The following is a 20,801-nucleotide window of genomic DNA, read 5'->3' as shown; positions in this document are numbered from 1 at the left end:
AGTGGTTTTTAGTATATACACTGCCAATCCCAGAATATTTTAATCACCCAAAAAGATAATGTCCTTTTATATTTAAATAGGTAGTAAGTATGAAAATATTAGTCACTCAGTTGTGTCCAACTCTTTTGCGAACCCATGGACTGTAGCCTGCCACGCTCCTCTGTCCATGGGATTCTTCAGGCAAGAATACTGGAGTGAGTTGCCATTCCCTTCTCCAGGGGATCTTCCCAACCCAGGGATCGAACCTGGGTCTCCCGCAATGTAGACAAATTCTTTACTGAAAGTCATTTCAGTTTCTCATTCATGGTACTGTTCAGCTGTCATTTGTACTCCCCAACCTGAATCAGTAGTTTGTCTACTTTCAATCAGATATATTTTCTATTTTAAATTGTTTACTTTTGTCATTTATTTCTGCATTTGAGAACTAACAATGACTTTCTCTGTCCATATTTTAGATATATTTTTGCTTGTTTTAGCTCTTTGGGTTCTGTATTCATTTAATGATCTTTCTAGTACTTTAATGTATGCATGCATACTGAGTATTAAAACTTCCAATACAATTTTGCCTGCCACTCACAGGTTTTTCAATTGTGTTCTCATACTCAATCACATTTAAATAATGCATTCTAAGGATTTAGTTCCTTAAGCCACGTTAATCAAGAGGAGTACTAAATTAATATTCAGATATTTGTTGGCTATTGTTTTGTTACTGTCGTTCATTCTGGTCAAATAATGTGCCCTGTATATTTTCTACTTTTGAGGAATAATTAGGAAAAATATTCTTATCTCTTCCTACTTATTTGACAGTTATGCTTTCACCAACCCATCATTATATCCATAGGATTTCAAATGGGTATTAATCTTTGTGCAGCATAAAAATGAAGTCTGAATGTAGACTACCCACAAAAACTTTTTTTCCCTTTTAAAATCTCAAGCCAAATAATGGGGATAGGAAAAACCTTCCTATGTTCATTACACTCATTTCTCTCTCTCTTTTTAAAAAATAGAAGTGAGAAAGTGAAGTCTCTCAGTCGTGTCCTACTCTTTGCAACCCCATGGACTGTAGCCTACCAGGCTCCTCCCTCCAAAAATATCTGTTTATTTATTTGGCTGCACCAGGTCTTCATTGCAGCCTGTGAGATCTTTAGTTGCAGCGTGGGAACTCTTAGATGCAGCATGTGGGATCTAGTTCCCCAACCAGGGATCAAACCCAGGCCTCCTTCATTGGGAGCACGGAGTCTTATCTACTAGACAATCAGGGAAGTCTCTCATTTGTCTTTTTTCATTATGAATTTTTTGACTTAGATAAAGGTAAGCAACATGGTTAAAATCCTTTCCACAAATAATTGTTGCTTAAGTCACTCAGTTTTGTCCAACTCTTTGTGACCCCATGGACTGTAGCCTGCCAGGCTCCTCTGAGATTCCAAAGAATCCATGGGATTCTCCAGGCAAGAATACTGGAGTAGGTTGCCATTTCCTTCTCCAGGGGATCTTCCTGACCCATGGATTGAACCCGAGTCTCCTGCATTGGCAGGGGGATTCTTTACCCTGAGCCACCAGGAAAGCCCTCCACAAATAATAATGGCAATTATGAAAATGAGCATATCAATGATAATAATGAACAACTTTTACTAGATATTTGCCACATGATAGGAAAAGTTCTGAATATTTATTAATTCATTGAATCATACAACAAACCAACACATACACCATGATTATATTTACTAATACATAAAAAAGAAAATGTCACTAACATATATAAGTAAAAAGTTAAAAAAAATCTGGAAAGATAAATAATATTGATAATGGTGGTTAATTACCTTTCTCATATGAGATTGGGGTTAGGCTTGGTGAAAGGAATAAGACAGTTTACAAGGACAAAATATAGATAATTTCACCAACTAAAGCAGATGTTTTAAAAGGAAAAGGCCAAAACATCCAAAGATAAACTTTGGGTCATATTAATCAAGGAAGATTTTATAACCAAAAATAATTAGATGCAACCATAACATGAATAATAAGGTCATTAAAAATGTCATTAAATATACCAATAAAAATAATAAAAATCTCTATATACTGAAATACCAATCATATTTTTGACTATATTATAAAATCAGGTAAAGGTACAACATGTGTACCATGACTACATTTTCTTTAAAAACAAAGTCTGGTAGGATTTACTCTACCAATTGAAAGTCATTATCTATAGATGGCATGATTACAATTAATCCTGGCTTTTTTAGTTTCTAGTTTTCTGATATTCTGTTTTCTAGTAAGAAAATATAAATGTGTGAAATGAAACAAAAGGACTAAAACTTACTTCTAAAACAAGATCATAATTAATTCTACAGAGAATTATAACATACAAAGTCACACAGTTTAAACAGTGTGATACTGGTGTAAGCACAAACATATAGATCAGAGAAGAATAGCCTTGAGACTCAAGCAAATATAAACAAGAATATAATATATCACCAACAAGGTAGAACAAAACAGTAGGAAAGGATAAAACTGTTGATGTGACATTAGTACAAGATGGGGTGGGAGAGTAGAGGGGTGGAGACAAACAAATATCAATTTAGAATCCAAATTCCTTAGAGTAAAATATATTTGGATTAAATATATTTTAAGAAATATATTTTTAAAATATATATATATATATTTATAAAATAAACAAAAAATAGTGAGAGAGGCTAACTATCAAACCTGAATTTTTTGTTTGTTTAAAAGATCAGGAAGGTGAAAAGAGCTTTAACTTTTATTATTCATCAGTATGAACTCCCTGATGACGAATGAGATCTGAGCCACTACTAAATGCCTTTCCACATTCCTTACAGTTATAGGGCTTTTCACCAGTATGAATTCTGAGATGTCGAGTAAGGTTTGAGCATTTATTAAAGGCCTTTCCACATTCATTACATTCATATGGTTTTTCATCTGTATGAATTCTTTGATGTTGAAAAAGCTGTGAGTTCTGAGTAAAGGCCTTCCCACATTCAAGACATTCAAAAGGTTTCTCACCAGCATGAATTCTCTGATGTTGACGAAGTTGTGAGCTCTGAGTAAAAGCCTTCCCACATTCCTTACAATCATAGGGTTTCTCTCCCGTGTGAATTCTCTGATGATTAGTAAGTGCGGAGCCACTACTAAAGGCCTTGCCACATTCTTTGCACTCATACGGTTTCTCACCTGTATGAATTCTCTGATGCTGTACAAGCTTTGAGCTCTGAGTGAAAGCTTTGCCACATTCCTTGCATTCATAGGGTTTCTCACCTGTATGAATTCTCACATGTTGAAAAAGTTGTGAGCTCTTAGTAAAGGCTTTTCCACATACTTTACATTCGTACGGTTTTTCACCAGTGTGAATTCTCTGATGGTCAATAAGATTTGAGCAATAACTAAAGGCCTTCCCACATTCCTTACATTCATAGGGTTTCTTACCCGTATGAATTCTCTGATGCTGAGAAAGGTATGAGCTACAGCTGAAGGCCTTTCCACATTCTTTACATTCAAAGGGTTTTTCACCTGTATGAATTTTCAGATGTCGAGTAACATGTGAGCCACAGCTAAAGAATTTCCCACACTCTTTACATTCATAAGATTTTTCGCCAATATGAATTCTCTGATGTTGAAGAAATTGTGAATTCTGACTAAAGACCTTTCCACATTTCTTACACTCATACGGTTTCTCTTCATTGTTAATTTGATGTAAAGTAAAGAATGTCTGTTGAACAAATGTGGGCATGTACTCATGAGTGAGTATTTCTTGGCTGAAATGCCCATTTTGATATCCCAGTTGTTTTTCAAAGTGACTTCTATATTCCAAAACATCTCTGAAACTGGAGTATTCAAAGCCATGTTTTCTAAGTCCCATCATTTCCCTCTGGCATGATTCTATTTCGTAAACTTCCTTCTTTAGCGATAATAACTTGGTTTCACACATTGATTCCAGAGCTGAAAGAAAATAAAAGGTAAATATTCTTCTCCCACCTCATCTGTGAAAAGGTAAATTTCTATAAAAGAAATGGAAAAATTAAAGTAAAAACAATATGTGGTAGTAAATGACATAGAATTTTCAAGTGTATCTGCAGAATCTGAAAACTGGACAAGAAATACCCCAAAATTAATGAGATGTAAAGTGGGAAGCAGCAGGCAGAATCTATGGAAATAGAAAACCACAGTGATTCTCAAATATTGATGTGGACCAGAGTCATTTGGAAAAGTTGGTAAATATACAATGCTTAGGCATAAAAGATGACTAGTTGTATACACATCTATATGAGCTTATATGTATATGTAAAAAACAAAGTATATCATCGTACAATATGTATTATACAAAGTGGCTAATTTTTTTTTTTTTTTACCTCCGTTAAAGGTCTCCTAAGAGGAATAAAAGCATACAGGGAAAGATTCTTGGGCTCTCTGGTATAATAAAGTATAAATTTGATTTTTGTCCCTAGTTCCTAACAAAGAGCTTCAAAAACCCTTTGAATTTACTGAGTGATAGCAGTGTTTTCACTGTGCTAATGAGGTGACTCATGGTGGGTCCCCAGATTTAGGATGGGGACTGTTCACTAGAAAGACCCAACATATGATGAGAGGGCTGGGATTTTCAGCTACTTAACCCCTGGGAAAGAGAGGGAGGCCAGAGATTGAGTGGCTGATGCCCTAATCAATTATGCCAATTAATTATGCTTAACTATAATTATGTAATTAAGCTCCAGTTAAAACCCAACACCAAAGTTCAGTGGAGTTTTTTGGTTGGTGCTTCACCAGGAGGCTGACACACTTTGACTTCACAGGGAGAGGGTGTGGAACCTCTGCATCCAAAGCCTACCAACTCATCTGATATCCTTTACAGTAAAACTCCAGTTGTAAGTATAGTGCTTCCCTGAGTCTTCTGAATTGTTTTAGCAAATTATTGAGCCTGCAAGGGGGCATGGAAATACCTGAATTTATAGTCAGTTGATCAGAAGTGTGGGTGGGACTTACAGCTGGGGTCAGGAGTGAAAGCAATCTTGGCTGTTAACCTGTGGGGTTTATGCTGACTCTGGGTTGTTGGGAGTCAGAAGTAAACTGCAGTTCACTCAGCTGGGGATAAAGAAGAATAGGGTCCATAATAAAGGACATATTGGATGTGAGGAAATATTGAAAGTGATCAGAGAGTTAGCTACACGGGAGACTAGCCTGAGATAAGTCTAAAGTGAATGCATGCTCAGTCACTCAGATGTGTTCAACTCTTTTTGATCCCATGGACTGTGGCCCACCAGGCTCCTCTGTCCGTGGGATTTCCCAGGCAGGAATGCTGGAGTGGGTTGCCATTCCCTCATCTAGGGGATATTCACAACCCAGAGATCTAACCTGTGTCTCCTGCATCACTGGCATTGGCAGGTGGATTCTTTACCACTGTGGACCGGGGAAGCCCAAAGTCTAAGGTAGTGCACTAATTTGATGTGAGTAGTAGATAGGGAAGACTCAGAATATGTTGTGCTGGAGATTCAGTGAAAATACTATTTGTCTTCAAAGTTTGTGATGCTGATCCTGGGACAAGAGAGAGATTTGCTCATGTACTAATACCACCACAGAGACTGGGAAGGCCACTGAAGTTTAAGGCATACAGAGAGAAAAAAGACACAGTGCAACAGCATAAGCAACAATACACAAAATGAAGAGACAACCTACAGAATGGGGGAAAATATTTGCAAGTGATGCGACGGAAAAGGGCTTAATTTCCAAAATATACAGATAGTTCATATAGCTCAATATCAAACAAACAACCAAACAAACAAAAAAACCAATCAAACAATGGGCAGAAGATCTAAATAGCTATTTCTCCAAAGAAGACATTCAGATGGCCAATAGATATATGAAAAGTGCTCAACCTAATCACCAGGGAAATGCAAATCAAAACCACAGTAAGATACCACCTCACACCTGTCAGAATGGCCATCATCCAAAATTTACAAATAATAAATGCTAGAGAGGGTGTAGGAAAAAGAAAACCCTTATACACTATTGGTGGGAACATAAATTGGTACTGTCACTATGGAGAATAGTATGGTGGTTCCTTAAAGAACTAAAAATAGAGTTATTAATACCATAGATCCAACAATCTCATTCCTAAGCATATATTCAGAAAAGATGAAAACTATAATTCAAAAAGATACATACATCTCAATGTTCACAGCAGTACTATTTACAACAGCCAAGACATGGAAGCAACCTAAACGGCCATAAACAGATGAATGGATAAAGGTGATATATACACATACACACCCACACACACTGGAATATTACTCAACCATAAAAAGAATGAAGTGATGCCATCTGCAACAACATGGACAGACTAGAGATTATCATACTAAGTAAATCACACAGAGAAAGACAAATACTGTATGATATCACTTGTATGTGGAATCTAAAAAAAAATTATACAAATGAACTTATTTACAAAACAGAAACTTACAGATCTAGAAAACAAACTTATGGTTACCAAAGGGGAAAAAGTCAGAGAGAGAAATCAGGATTTTGGGAATAGCAGATTCACACTATTATATGTAAAATAAACAACAAGTTCCCACCATATAGCACAGGGAACTATATTTAATATCTTACAATAAACCATAATGAAAATGAATCTGATAAAAATATGTGTATATATACATATATATGTATAACTGAATCACTTTGCTCTACACCAGAAACTAACACAACATTGTAAATCATCTATCAGTTCAGTTCAGTGCAGTCGCTCAGTCATGTCTGACTCTTTGCAACCCCGTGAATCGCAGCACACCAGGCCTCCCTGTCCACCACCAACTCCTCGAGTTTACCCAAACTCATGTCCATTGAGTTGGTGATGCCATCCAGTCATCTCATCCTATGTCATCCCCTTCTCCTCCTGCCCCCAATCCCTCCCAGTATTGGGGTCTTTTCCAATGAGTCAACTCTTCACATGAGGTGGCCAAAGTACTGGAGTTTCAGCTTCAGCATCAGTCCTTCCAATGAACACCCAGGACTGATCTCTTTTAGGATGGACTGGTTGGATCTCCTTGCAGCCCAAGGGACTCTCAAGAGTCTTCTCCAGCACCACAGTTCAAAAGCATCAATTCTTCGGCACTCAGCCTTCTTCACAGTCCAACTCTCACATCCATACATGACCACAGGAAAAACCATAGCCTTGACTAGACGGACCTTTGTTGGCAAAGTAATGTCTCTCTTTTTGAATATGCTATCTAGGTTGGTCATAACTTTCCTTCCAAGGAGTAAGCGTCTTTTAATTTCATGGCTGCAATCACCATCTGCAGTGATTTTGGAGCCCCCAAAAATAAAGTCTGACACTGTTTCCACTGTTTCCCCATCTATTTCCCATGAAGTGATGGGATCAGATGCCATGATCTCAGTTTTCTGAATGTTGAGCTTTCAGCCAACTTTTTCCACTCTACTCTTTCACTTTCATCAAGAGGCTTTTTAGTTTCTCTTCACTTTCTGCCATAAGGGTGGTGTCATCTGCATATCTGAGGTTATTGATATTTCTCCTGGCAATCTTGATTCCAGCTTCTGCTTCTTCCAGTCCAGCATTTCTCATGATGTGCTCTGCATATAAGTTAAATAAACAGGGTGACAATATACAGCCTTGACGTACTCCGTTTCCTATTTGGAACCAGTCTGTTGTTCCATGTCCAGTTCTAACTGCTGCTTCCTGACCTGCATATAGGTTTCTCAAGAGGCAGGTCAGGTGGTCTGGTATTCCCATCTCTTTCAGAATTTTCCACAGCTTATTGTGATTCACACAGTCAAAGGCTTTGGCATAGTCAGTAAAGCAGAAATAGATGTTTTTCTGGAATTCTCTTGCTTTTTTGATGATCCAGCAGATGTACTTCAATTTTTAAAAAATTCTCAGGAGTTTCACATGAGGATTGTAAATAATAATAAGACAGAGTGCAAGATACTGCCATGGAAGGATGACAGGAGTCAGAAGCAGACTAATGAGAACTGAGTCCCAAAACTGACAGTTACTCACAACAGGTACCAAGGCAATTATTTAACCTTTTTAGTCCCCAGTTCTTCTTCTATAAAAGGGAGCTAATCCTTAATTTGTAATTACTAGGAGGATGGGGAAAAGTAGAGTAAATGTTGTTGAGTAAAGTGTTCAGTGTATGACAGCTAATGGATATTTTAGGCAAATTAAACAGTTTGAAGACATCAAAATGGAGCCTATTAGAATATCTCAAGCCAGAAACAGGGAATTCATTTCAGTATATTCTTTTCCTCCTACCTTCATAGGATCTTTCAGCAATTTCATCCAGTTAACCTCCTCAGAATTTTTTTATCTCCACTGCCAATGCCCTCTTTCAAACCAGAATCATCTCTAACCCAGACCACTCAAGTAGACTCCTAACCCAGACCCCCAACAAGTTCTCATACTCTCTAACCTATTCAAGGGCCAAAATGACATTTGGCCCAGGCTTCCACTGCTCAAAGTCCATCAAAGACTGAATAATGTAGTTCCTACTTGTCTCTCCAATCTCAAGTCACGCTCTGCTTTTGCTTGCTCCTGGGGTTGACAACACTGACTTCTTTTAGTTCTTCAAACACACCAACCCTTCCCCTCTTAGAAGGGCCTGCACAGGGGTTCTTCCCTTTGCTTGGAGTTTTCTTCTCTATGAACATATCTAAGACTGGACGTCCCTAGTGGTCTAGTGGTTAAGAATCTGTCTGCCAATGCAGGGAACATGGGTTCCATCCCTGGTCTGGAAAGATCCCAAAAGCCAAGGAGCAACTAAGCCTGTGTGCCAGAACTACCGAAGCTGGTGTGCCCTAAAACTCGTGCTCTATAACAAGAGAAACCACCGCAAAGAGAAACCTGCTCACCACAGAGAGCAGCCCCCACTCACCACAACTAAAGAAAGGAGCACAGCCATAAATAAGTAAGTAAAATTAAGTAGTAAGTCCTAGCAGTGAGCCTGTAATTCTGAAATAGTGATGACTACAAATGATATTTCAGCATGTCTACAATAACAGTAAAATGATATGAAAATATCTGTGATTTCTATTCATGTCAAAGTCACAGGAACTACTAATACTATCATGGTTTGCTGCATACATCATAATAGGAAGACATGCTAAATTTCAATTACAGATTACTAGATATAAAGATGCATTTTTTTGTTTTGTTTTCATCCAAGTTCATGAGTTTCCTCAATTCTATCCAAAGGAATCCAAAATTAGCAAGCTTTGAGTTAGAGGAATCCTTTAAAAACATGAAGTCACTCCCCTGTTCAAATTACCTCACTCAGAATGGAATGGCTTTACATCCCAGAGGAGCCTGGCAGGCAGTCCAGAGGATCGCAAAGAGTCAGACATGCCTGAGTGACTGAGTACAAAATAGAATTCAAAGCCCATACCAAGGCCTATAAGACCTCAAGTTATCTGCAGATACACCCTTCCTCCCACTAGCACGGAGCACACAAACACACATGCATCCTGCTACTTTGCCAATTTCCTTTCACATAATTCCCTCTTGGCTCATTCTGTTCCAATCACAAAGACAGGAGCCAAAAAGCTCCTAACTCAGGAACTTCGTTCTTCCTGATCCTTTTGCCTGAATCTCTTCTACCAGACATCTACATTATTTGTTCCCTCACTTCCTTCCTCATTAGAAGGACCTTTCAGGACTTCCCTGGTGGTCCAGTGGCTAAGACTCTATGCTCCCAATGTAGGGGGCCCAGTCAGGGAACTAGATCCCACATGCTGCAACTAAGAATTTCCACACCACAACCAGAAGATGCCACAACAAAGATCAAAGAACCCACGTACTGCAACTAAGACCCAGCACAGCCAAATAAACACATGAAAGAAAGAAAGAGATTTATTAAAGAAAAATAATAATAATTCTAAAAAGGCCTTCTCTACCTTCCTTCATAGCATTTATCATCATCTGACATATATATATATATATATATATATATATATATATATATATATATATAATTTTTCTCTCTCATCCCCTAGAATATAAGCTCCAGGAGAGCAGAATTTTAAATGCTTTGTTCAATATTATAATCGCAGCATCTGAACCAAAGCTTAGTACATAGTACTGTTCCATAAGTATTCTTTTGGTTCTCCTACTTTATACCGAATCTCTTCTTCTCTGCCCTCTTCATTCCCAATTTAGGCAAAGACCTTTTTGTTTTTCCCAACATTGTCTCTTTAGACAGTGACTGCAATCACTTGTGAGGCTCTAACTGCTATTTCAGTATAGATTAAATCCATTTCTGAATATTAAGCCCCTGACTTTCTGCTAAGCTCCCCACCATCTGATTCTTTTACCAGGCACTACTTTGTGAAAGTTATTTATGGATATATTTTAACACTACTTTTTAAAAAATTTTATGTTTTTTTTTTTGAAGTAGAGTTGATTTACAACGTTGTGACGATCTCTGCTATACAGCCAAGTGACTCAATTATACACATACATTGTTTCTTTTCCATTAGATTTCCCATAGATTTTTTTTCCCACTATGGTTTATCACAGGTTAAGGACTATATTCCTTGTGCTATACAGGCGGACCTTGTTGTTTATCTATCCTATATGTAATATTAACGGTTTACAGCTGGTAATCCCAAACCCCCAGTCCTTCCCTCCCCCACCTTCCTACCTCTTAGCAACCACGAGTCTGTTTTCTATGTCTTGTGAGTCCGTTTCTGTTTTGTAGAGAGGTTCATTTGTTTAGCACTACTTTTTGACTCCAAGTTTTTAACAGTTGACACAATTAGAAAATGCATCATATGGCAGACTCCTTTGCACACATTAGGAAATAAAAAATATTAGATAAAGGAAAAATGCACAACAAACAAAAAAAATCAGTCATTGGCGGGCAGCTATAATGAAGACTAGGACTTGAAGCTGGGGCAGGTACGTGCAGACACGCATAAACGTGCACACACACACAGGTATACTATTTGGGAGTGGTAACAGGAAACATTTAGTTGGAACCAGAGATCAAATTGCCAACATCTGCTGGATCATGGAAAAAGCAAGAGAGTTCCAGAAAAACATCTATTTCTGCTTTACTGACTATGCCAAAGCCTTTGACTGTGTGGATCACAATGAACTGTGGAAAATTCTGAAAGAAATGGGAATACCAGACCACCTGACCTGCCTCTTGAGAAATCTGTATGCAGGTCAGGAAGCAACAGTTAGAACTGGACATGGAACAGCAGACTGGTTCCAAATAGGAAAAGGAGTACGTCAAGGCTGTATATTGTCACCCTGCTTATTTAACTTATATGCAGAGTACATCATGAGAAATGCTGGACTGGAAGAAACACAAGCTGGAATCAAGATTGCCGGGAGAAATATCAATAACCTCAGATATGCAGATGATACCACCTTTATGGCAGAAAGTGAAGAGGAACTAAAAAGCCTCTTGATGAAAGTGAAAGTGGAGAGTGAAAAAGTTGGCTTAAAGCTCAACATTCAGAAAACTAAGATCATGGCATCTGGTCCCATCACTTCATGGGAAATAGATGGGGAAACAGTGGAAACAGTGTCAGACTTTATTTTTCTGGGCTCCAAAATCACTGCAGATGGTGACTGCAGCCATGAAATTAAAAGACGCTTACTCCTTGGAAGGAAAGTTATGACCAACCTAGATAGCATATTCAAAAACAGAGACATTACTTTGCCAACAAAGGTCTGTCTAGTCAAGGCTATGGTTTTTCCTGTGGTCATGTATGGATGTGCGAGTTGGACTGTGAAGAAGGCTGAGTGCCGAAGAATTGATGCTTTTGAACTGTGGTGCTGGAGAAGACTCTTGAGAGTCCCTTGGACTGCAAGGAGATCCAACCAGTCCATTCTGAAGGAGATCAGCCCTGGGATTTCTTTGGAGGGAATGATGATGAAGCTGAAACTCCAGTACTTTGGCCACCTCATGTGAAGAGCTGACTCACTGGAAAAGACTGATGCTGGGAGGGATTGGGGGCAAGAGGAGAAGGGGATGACAGAGGATGAGATGGCTGGATGGCATCACTGACCTGATGGACGTAAGTCTGAGTGAACTCCAAGAGTTGGTGATGGACAGGGAGGCCTGGCGTGCTGCGATTCATGGGGTCTCGAAGAATGGGACACAACTGAGTGACTGAACTGAACTGAAGAAGAAGAAAACCTAGCAAGGAACTGAATCTAAAATATAGGTAGGAGGACTTCCCTGATGGTCCAGCAGTTAAGAATCCACCTGCCAAAACAGGGGACATGGGTTCAATCATGGGTCCAGGAAGATCCTACATGTTGAGGGACAACTAAGCCTGTGCCGTGCTCCATAACCATCGAGCCTGTGCTCCAGAGCCCAGGAATTGCAACTACTGAGCCCATGAGCTGCAACTACTGCGGCCCACGCACCTCGAGTCCATGCTCCCAACAAGAGAACCCACGCAATGGGAATCCTGTGCACTACAATGAAGAGAAAGCCTGCACACAGCAGTGAAGACCCAGCACAGCCAAAATAATAAGTAAATTAATTAAAATAAAAAACATACAGGTAGGGACTTCCCTGGAGGTCCAGTGGTTAAGTGCTTCCATGGCAGGGGGCATGGGATCGAACCCTGGTCAGGGATTAAGATTCCTCATGCCATGTGGCATGGCCCAAAAATAGGAAACAAAAAAAGTACAGGTAAAAGAGTTTTCTTTGCAGGGGATATGAAGGGCACTTTCTACTTGAAATTAAGAAGGGTATTGGAGAAAGAGTAGCAGAAACAGCAGTAAGTGAGGAAAGGAATGGAACAGGTCATTCGTAAACTCATGCTCAAAGGAGTTAGTTTTTCCCACAGGCCTACTGTTTTGATGGGAGCCTCCAAGATCACATCTCAAGGGTACTGTTTCTTCATAAATCAACTGAGTTATTACCTACAGTTCCCTGCCTTGGTCTAGTCATTTCTCACTTACCTGAGCATAGGCCTCTTGTCAGCTCTCTGCCAATCATCCATGGCTCTTTCCCTTGTTCCAATAAGGAAATAACTTGAGGCTTGGGAATGTAAAGTCCTGTTCACAAGAAAAGATATGGAACATGGTTAGGCTGTGGGTAAATCAGACCCGAATGTAATACCAGTCCCTTGATGATCAAGGAAGAGATGCTACTGTGGGAACAGTCAAACAAAGAAGAGGCTCAGCCATAGCCAACTAGGAGCTGCCCATTTCCCACTCTTCCTTTCCATTTCAGTTCAAACCATTTATTTGATAACAGGGAACAGAAATTCAGCTGGTAACTTGAAAAGTAGCTGAGAAATTCACTGCAGAAGAAAGAGACGTTCCAGGGGAGAACTCAAAATACCAGTATAGATGTCCTTACCCATTGACACCAGATTGCTATAGTTTTCCAACATCACATCTCTGTACAAGTCCCTCTGAGCAGGGTTCAGGAATTCCCACTCCTCTTGAGAAAAGTCTATAGACACATCACTGAACACCACTGATCCCTGAAACAATAAACACATGTATTATTTGTGCAACAAAAAGAAATATTTCACAAATGTTAGTAACCAAAGAGTTGATGAGATATTTTACTTTAAACACAGTATGCTACCTAATCTACGGAAAATGAATGACAGAATTTAAATATCATTTTGCAACCTCTAATGAATTAATGAATCTAGACAATAATCCTCATTGGTAGCTAACATTACAAAAGGAAAGAGAACCAGAAATAATACACCTCCTAATGGAATCACACATCACCACCTAGGAAATATTTCTGACCAAAAAACCCCAACTGAATCTGTTTAAGACCTACATACTAATTCCCAGGAAACACTTACATGATACCCCAGAGAAAAAATCAGCAAAATCCAAATAGCAGACAAATGAATCTTTTTTTTTTTCTTTTCTAACAACAACAAAAATTGCAAAGAAAGGAAAGAGATGGAAGGGCTACCTACAAAGTAAGAAATTGGGCTCAAATATCCTTAAAATTTTGTTTGTTTTTCTTAGAAAGAACTGAATGTCAGGAAGGTAAGAAGGAGCCTCAGCTAACTTACCTGGGCCATGGCTTTCAGTATTACAGGGTGATCAGTCCTCCTTGGGGCTGTTCTCCTGAAAAAGGATAGTGTTCTGAGAAGGCAGGCCTGGGAAATCAAACAAATATCTAGAGACAATTCTGGCCTTACAGCTTTTGGACCCTCCAGGCAAAATTACTTCCATTTCCCTTGGTCTCAGGAAATAACTCTAGTTAGTGAGTGGGAGTCTGGAATAAATCCCCCTCATTCCTCAACTCCAGAAATCCCAGGCTTTTGCTGTAGCAAGATGGATCCCAGCTAGTTGATCCAAAGGAATAAAAAGTCATAATTCCTCTCCTTCATATTGTTACCACTTTGTTCTGTTACAGAAATAATTAGCATATTCTTTTAGGAAACGGAGAGTCCAAGTCCAAGTCCTAAGGCTCTTTTATTCGGGGGTCTGGTTTTCCATTGGTATGCCATTTCTATAGACACCAGGCACAAAGTTCAGAGTCCATTGGGAGGGTGACCATGCGTGTAGCCTAATGTTCGCAGCCTGGCCTAAGATGGAGTCCAGCTCTGTTTCCTCCTTCAGTATAAGCAACCCAGGTTCCTGCCTCAGCCAAGTGATCCAGGTAAGACCTTGCCCCATCTCAGTCCTGCTGTTGCTCTGAACCCAAGACAGAGCTGCTATGACCTGCTCTGAGTGGACCCCTCCTCTGTAGCCCTCAGGTCCCTAAGCCAGCTTTACCTAAATGGTGCCTGTGGCCAGGCTGTGGCCAGGAACACAGTTTATTCTAATTAGGACTAAGTGTGAAGTGAAAGTGTTAGTTGCTCAGTTGCTCCGACTCTTTGTGACCCCATGGACTGTAGCCCACCAGGTTCCTCTGTCCATGAGATATTTTTCCGGCAAGAATACTGGAAGGGGTTGCCATTCCCTTCTCCAGGGCATCTTCCCAACCCAGGGATCGAACTTAGGTTTCCTGCATTGCAGGCGAATTCTTTACCATCTCAATCACTAGGGAAGCCCAATTAGGGCTAAAGACTTCCGTAAGCAATTCTCATTTTCCAAGCCTGAGAAGGTCAACTTCCCCCAACACACAACCACGCTCACATTCACAATGAGGCACTCCTTCCCTTATGCACTAGCTCTGTTTTTTTCTAAAAAACAGCCACCAGGGACTTCCCTGGTGGTCCAGGGGCTAAGACTCAGTGCTCCCAGTGCAGGAGCGTTTGATCCCACATGCTGCAACTAAAGATCAAAGATTCCAAGTGCTGCAACTAAGACCCAGTACAGCCAAATAAATATTTTAAAAAACAAAAACCCCTGCTTATGTGTATTAGCCACACAGAAGTTAAAATGTCAACTCTTCTAGTTCTCAGGTAAGAGCTTTCTTACTCACACATATTTATATCAAAAAAAATTTTCTTTTTTCTACAATTGTAATGCTTTCATTACATTTAAGCCTTTAATCAATTATTATTTTTATTTTGGTATTATTTGGTAAAAGACAATGGCATGAGATTATCAATTATAATTTTACTTCAGTAAAAGATATGAGTTAATAATCCTACTTCATTTTCCTCCAGAGAGGGCTACCCAAATGTAACAAAATCATATATGAATAATATAGTATTCCATGGGACTTAACATGCACCATTATTTTATTGCTACTAAGAAAGGAGGAACTATTTAAGACATAACCTTATTTCATGTATGTAAAATGGGGGGTGGGGTGTAAATGAGCCTTAGAACAGATGACTATGGAATATATTTTCCATACTGATTTAAATGTTACCCTTGGAACGTCCCTGGTGGTCCAGTGGCTAACTTTGAGCTCCCAATGCAAGGGGCCAGGGTTTGATCTCTGGTCAGGGAACTGGATCCCACTTGCCACAACTAAAAGATCCTGCACGTTGCAATGAAAATCCGAGATTCCAAGAGCAACAACTAAGACCCTGCACAGCCAAATAAATAAATATTAAAAAATAAATGCTACCCTTATCATAGAGGATACATTTGGATTTGTGATTCTACTTTCATTCAGTGATCTGTTTATTATTTTGCCAGTATCACATTCTCTATTTATTATAATTTACAAATATATTTTAATGTCTAAATAAAAGACTCCTCCACTACACACCTATGAGAATGGCCAAAATCCAGGACACTGACAACCAATTCTGGCCAGGGTGTGAAACAACAGGAACTGTCATCCATTGCTGGTGGGAATGCAAAATGGAATGGCCACTCTGGAAGACAGTTTGGCAGCTTCTTACAAAATCAAACATATTCTTACCATATGATCCAGCAAGCACCTTGCTATTTATCCCAAAGAACTGAAAAAGTATGTCACACAAAAACTTGTGCACAGATGTTTATAGCAGCTTTATTCATAATTGCAAAAACTTGAGAAAAACAAGATGTCCCTCAGTAGGTGAATGGTTAAATAAACTATGGTACATCTAGATAATGTCGTTTTATTCAGCCAAAAAAAAAAAAAGAAAGAAAGAAAGTGGCCTATGGAATCATGAAAAGACATATACTAAGTGAAAGAAGTCAATATGAAAAGCTCCATCTGCCAACTATATGACACTCTGGAAAAGGCAAAACTATGGAGACTGTAAAAAGATCAATGGTAGCCAGAGGTTAGGAAGAAGGAAGCAAAGAGGGATGAATAGGTAAGGCACAGAAGATATTTAGGGCAGTGAAACTACTATGTAACACACCATAATGTATGTTACACTTTTAAAACCACATGTTATATCATTATATCTGATGAGTCATCAAAAATTAAAACACCAACTGACCAAGTATTAGAATACAGGATGACTATGCTTATAAACTGCTAGTAAGAATTTAACAGATACAACCATATCGGTCCAGCATTATCTAGGAAATTTGAAAATACAGACATATCTTCTGGCCTAGCAACTCTATTGGTATGTTTATACTCTATGAAAGCATGCACATGTGCACCAGGGTACTTATAAAACAAAAAGGAAACCCCAGCGCACCTTGTATTGGGCTTGGTCAACAGCCATTCCTTTCTCCTCAGGGGACCTCTCTGAGAAAGACAGAGCTGGAGGAAGGAGAAAGGAATTATGAAATGCCAGGTCTTTCTGTGGCTCAGACTGATTAGATAAGAGGTTATTCTGGACCCACACCTACTACCCATGGGAAGGAGGGATGGAGAGAGGTCAGAGGAGTGGAGGCTGTCCTGAGCATTCCTGGTTGCAGAAGGCGAAAAGTCTGCTGCTCAAGACCAAAATCTGTCCTGATCTCACACATCAACCACTGGGACACACACACTGTCAGCTTGGCACAATTACAGACACTCTCCAACCGCACACACAGTGCCACAAAAACTTATGCGATCACACTCACATATCCTTACACAGTCATAGACATCCAGTACACTTAGTACTGCTAACGTTCATAAAACCACCATCAGAGGCAGCCCTCAGATAACACAGTCATAGCAGCACAACCACACTCTACACTCCCCACCCCAACACACACGGCACAAAGTTGTATGGGTAACCACAATCACTTGTCCCACTACGGGGTCGGAGCCGCACACTGTCACAATTACACACCACAGAGAGGATATCCACAGTCACACCTGCACACAGAGTTTCGCGCGCATGGTCACTCACAATAACACACGCACACACAACGCCGCACGGTCACATAAGGTCACAATCACACACATGGATTCCCACACTTCCCCCTCCCCCGGTCCTAACAAATCATACAGGCCCAAGACTTCGGACCCGCCTGGACTGTCCCTTCAGACCGTCAGAGATGCACATCCGGCACCTAGACGAGCCCCCGGGACCTAGGCTGCTCACCTGGCACTTCCTCTTCCCCGGAGGCCGAGGGTCCCGCAGGCGAGTGAAGGGTTGGCCCTATACGCGCCAGGATCTCTGGGAAATGTAGTCCGGAGCCAGATCCGCTAGGACAAGATGGCTTCTCGCTCTCGGATTTTCTGCACCGCCTGGGGCCAAGTTACACCTCTTCTCCCCTCTCGGAATTGCTGCCAAGAATCTTGAGATACAGATACAGTCCCCACATCCCAGAGACAAGCTTCCTCCAAGGGCCAGGCCAATCCCATGGAGTCATATGTCCCCTGAGAAATAGAAAAATGTCGCTAGATTCGCGCCTAAAGTAGGTTAGAGAAGCAAGAACTTCTGGGAAATGTAGTCTAGAACCAGAATGGGTGAGGCGCCCGCCTAAGTAGAAGATTGTCTTGGTTGTTGTTTTTTTTTTTTTTTCACAGAGTTTGCTGCGGTGGAGGACAGAGTGGCGCCCAAGACTCTTCTAGGAGTTGTAGCTTACTCTGAGAATATTCCAGATCGACTAAAGCACCATTTTTGCCTTCCTCCGTAGATTAACGTGGTGTGTGATCTGTGCTAGTCTGGGAGCTGAAACCTAGGAGTCTCAGATAAGAACACTCAGCAGGAAAGTGAAGGAGAGCAATCAGCGACTCCGGAATGGAGCGGATGGGGACGGATTATCAGGCGCTTGCAGCAGTTTGTTTGTTGTGCATGGTAATGTTGACTTTGATAATGGCCCCAGTGAGTAAAGCCGCAGGTGAAATTGGAGTTACCTCACTTTCTTCATCTGGAAAACAGTGACCATTTAGGGTGCATGTTCTCGTACTATCAGTTTTGACTTTTGGAGAAGCAAAAAGCAAACCAATGTGTCTGATACATAGTTTCAGACTTGTCTTTTATAAATCATAGCTCTGTGTCTTGTATGGCCGTGGATCCCACACCCTTCCATGCCTTAGGATTTTTCATGGGTACAGCTTGTCTCCCAAGAAAGCACAGAAGGCTGCAAAAAAAGTTCATTTGGAGGTTTTAGGAACTGCAATTTGGGAGACTAATTTGGGTAAAACCAAAAGAGTGTTCCAGAAGAGAAAGAGTCGGGGACTTCCAAAGGTAAACCCCACGAAGTTAATAACATTGTTTGGAAGGAATTATGATTGACTTTTGAAGGAGGAAACAGAACAGGCTCCATCTTGAAAGCAGGACTCCATCTTGGGCCAGACTATGAACTTTGAGCTATATGCCCAGTATCTATGGAAACGACATACCAACTGGAAAACCAGGCCCCCTGGATGGAAGAGCCCCAGGGCTCGTAGCTAGACTCTGTTGCCTAAAAGAATACCCTAATTATCTGTATAACTGAATAGAATCATAAATTCTATTATGCTTATTGGGGTATGACCACGGGCCTATTGATAATTGTCCACTGTTAACTACCTAGGCTTAAGGCATATGAATCATGGGTTAACTTTGATTGGATCTTTATCTTCCTTTGTTCAGACTAGTTTGAGGCAATTGGGCGGGGGGTGGGTTTGGGCAGTATGCTTAGGTATATAAGGTTTTCCGAAAAACTGATCAGGGTCCTTGGCTAAGAGGAGACTCTGCCTTGGGCCCACAGGTGTAATAAACTGTACTCCACTATCTGCATTGTCCTTCTGAGAGAGTTTGTTTCCCAGAACGCGTGGCTACAACATTTGGTGCGTGGGCCGAGAAACTCCTCACTTTGAGGAGACAAGTCCCATTTTGGGACTACTCTGAGGCCTTAAGGCTCGAATCTTCTAGAGGGGGGAAGGTGCCTCGCCCTTCTGGAAGGATTCTGCTTCTCAATGCCCGGACCTTTCACGTTAGCAGGTAGTGGACGGCAGCAGGGGAACTGAGCACTCAGGTGAGGAGGAACCCATCTGGTAAAGTGTAAGAGGGGGCCTGATCACCCCCCTGGGAGGAACTAGAAGGGGCACAGACCCACAGGAGCCTGGAATAGGCAGGTGGCAATGATTGCTTGGTACACAGGTTGACGAGTGTGTTAGGGCTTAGGAAGGAAATTTGTGAAATTCATTTAGGTGGTGGTGTCCACGCCGTCTTGGGGAAAATTATTACCAAGCAATTGCCAGGGGATTTTTAGGAGAAAAAACTTGGTTTTTGTGTGCTCGTATTCTGCCCTCCCCAAAGAGGTGTCCCATCTGCTATGAAATTCTTGACCCCCTCGGAATTGTCAGGCTAGAAGGAGGGGGATACATAAATGAGTACAAATTGGCTTTTCCGGAGACGGCCTGAGATGTGGGATATTTAACCCATCTGTATTTTCATCTGCATCTGATCAAGCCCACCAAAGCTGAATGGACTTTAAAGTTAAGGGAGAAATTGTCTTGGATTACGTGGTATTCTGGTTTGGCTGTGCTGACCAGCAGGTGAAGACACGCTGATCCCCCTTCTCCCTCTGAGATCTGGCAGGTAAGACTCTTCTCACCCCAGTTAGGAAGGAGGCAGAATGGCAATTTAAGAGTCATTGAGTGGAAATATCAGAAGTACATAGGGTACTGAGAACTTCGTGGACAGAACGAAAAGGAAAAGTAGAAGAAGGTCTGAGAAGGTAAGCAAGATGGAGGGGAAGTGAAACTAAGGCAACTGTATTGGAGTGCATGATTAAAAATTTAAAGAAGGGATTTGGAGGAGACTATGGGGTGAAGATGAAGCCTAACCGCCTCCACATACTCTGTGAGGTTGAATGGCCCCCTATGGGAATAGGATGGCCGCCAGAGAACACCATGAACTTACAAATAGTGGAAGCAGTCTATATAGTAGTCACAGGAGAGCCAGGACACCTGGATCAACATCCATATATTGACTCATGGCTAGGGTTAACTCAACACCCTCCTACTTGGACAAGCTTCTGTATCCAGAAGGGAAAGGGAAAAATATTAATGGCACAAAAGTTGACTGATGATAAAAAAGGAAATTCTACAGGATTTGGACGG

The 20,801-nt window shown here is 40.6% G+C and overlaps 1 protein-coding gene across 1 annotated transcript in view; it reads right to left on the bottom strand.

Moving 5' to 3' along the window:
• Positions 1 to 18,464, bottom strand: part of LOC133229426 (zinc finger protein 629-like) — a 36,614-nt gene extending 18,150 nt beyond the window's left edge. The window contains 5 exon segments of the mRNA XM_061385799.1: positions 2,765 to 3,954; positions 12,947 to 13,042; positions 13,350 to 13,476; positions 14,035 to 14,089; positions 17,848 to 18,464. Of these exon segments, the coding sequence (XP_061241783.1) occupies positions 2,765 to 3,954; positions 12,947 to 13,042; positions 13,350 to 13,476; positions 14,035 to 14,043 (1,422 nt within the window). The 5' untranslated portion in view covers positions 14,044 to 14,089; positions 17,848 to 18,464.
• Positions 18,465 to 20,801: the final 2,337 nt, after the last annotated feature.

The sequence above is a fragment of the Bos javanicus genome, chromosome 18, assembly GCF_032452875.1.
Source record: "Bos javanicus breed banteng chromosome 18, ARS-OSU_banteng_1.0, whole genome shotgun sequence".
NCBI classification, from domain to species: domain Eukaryota; kingdom Metazoa; phylum Chordata; class Mammalia; order Artiodactyla; family Bovidae; genus Bos; species Bos javanicus.
This window is presented reverse-complemented; position numbering and strand designations above follow the sequence as displayed.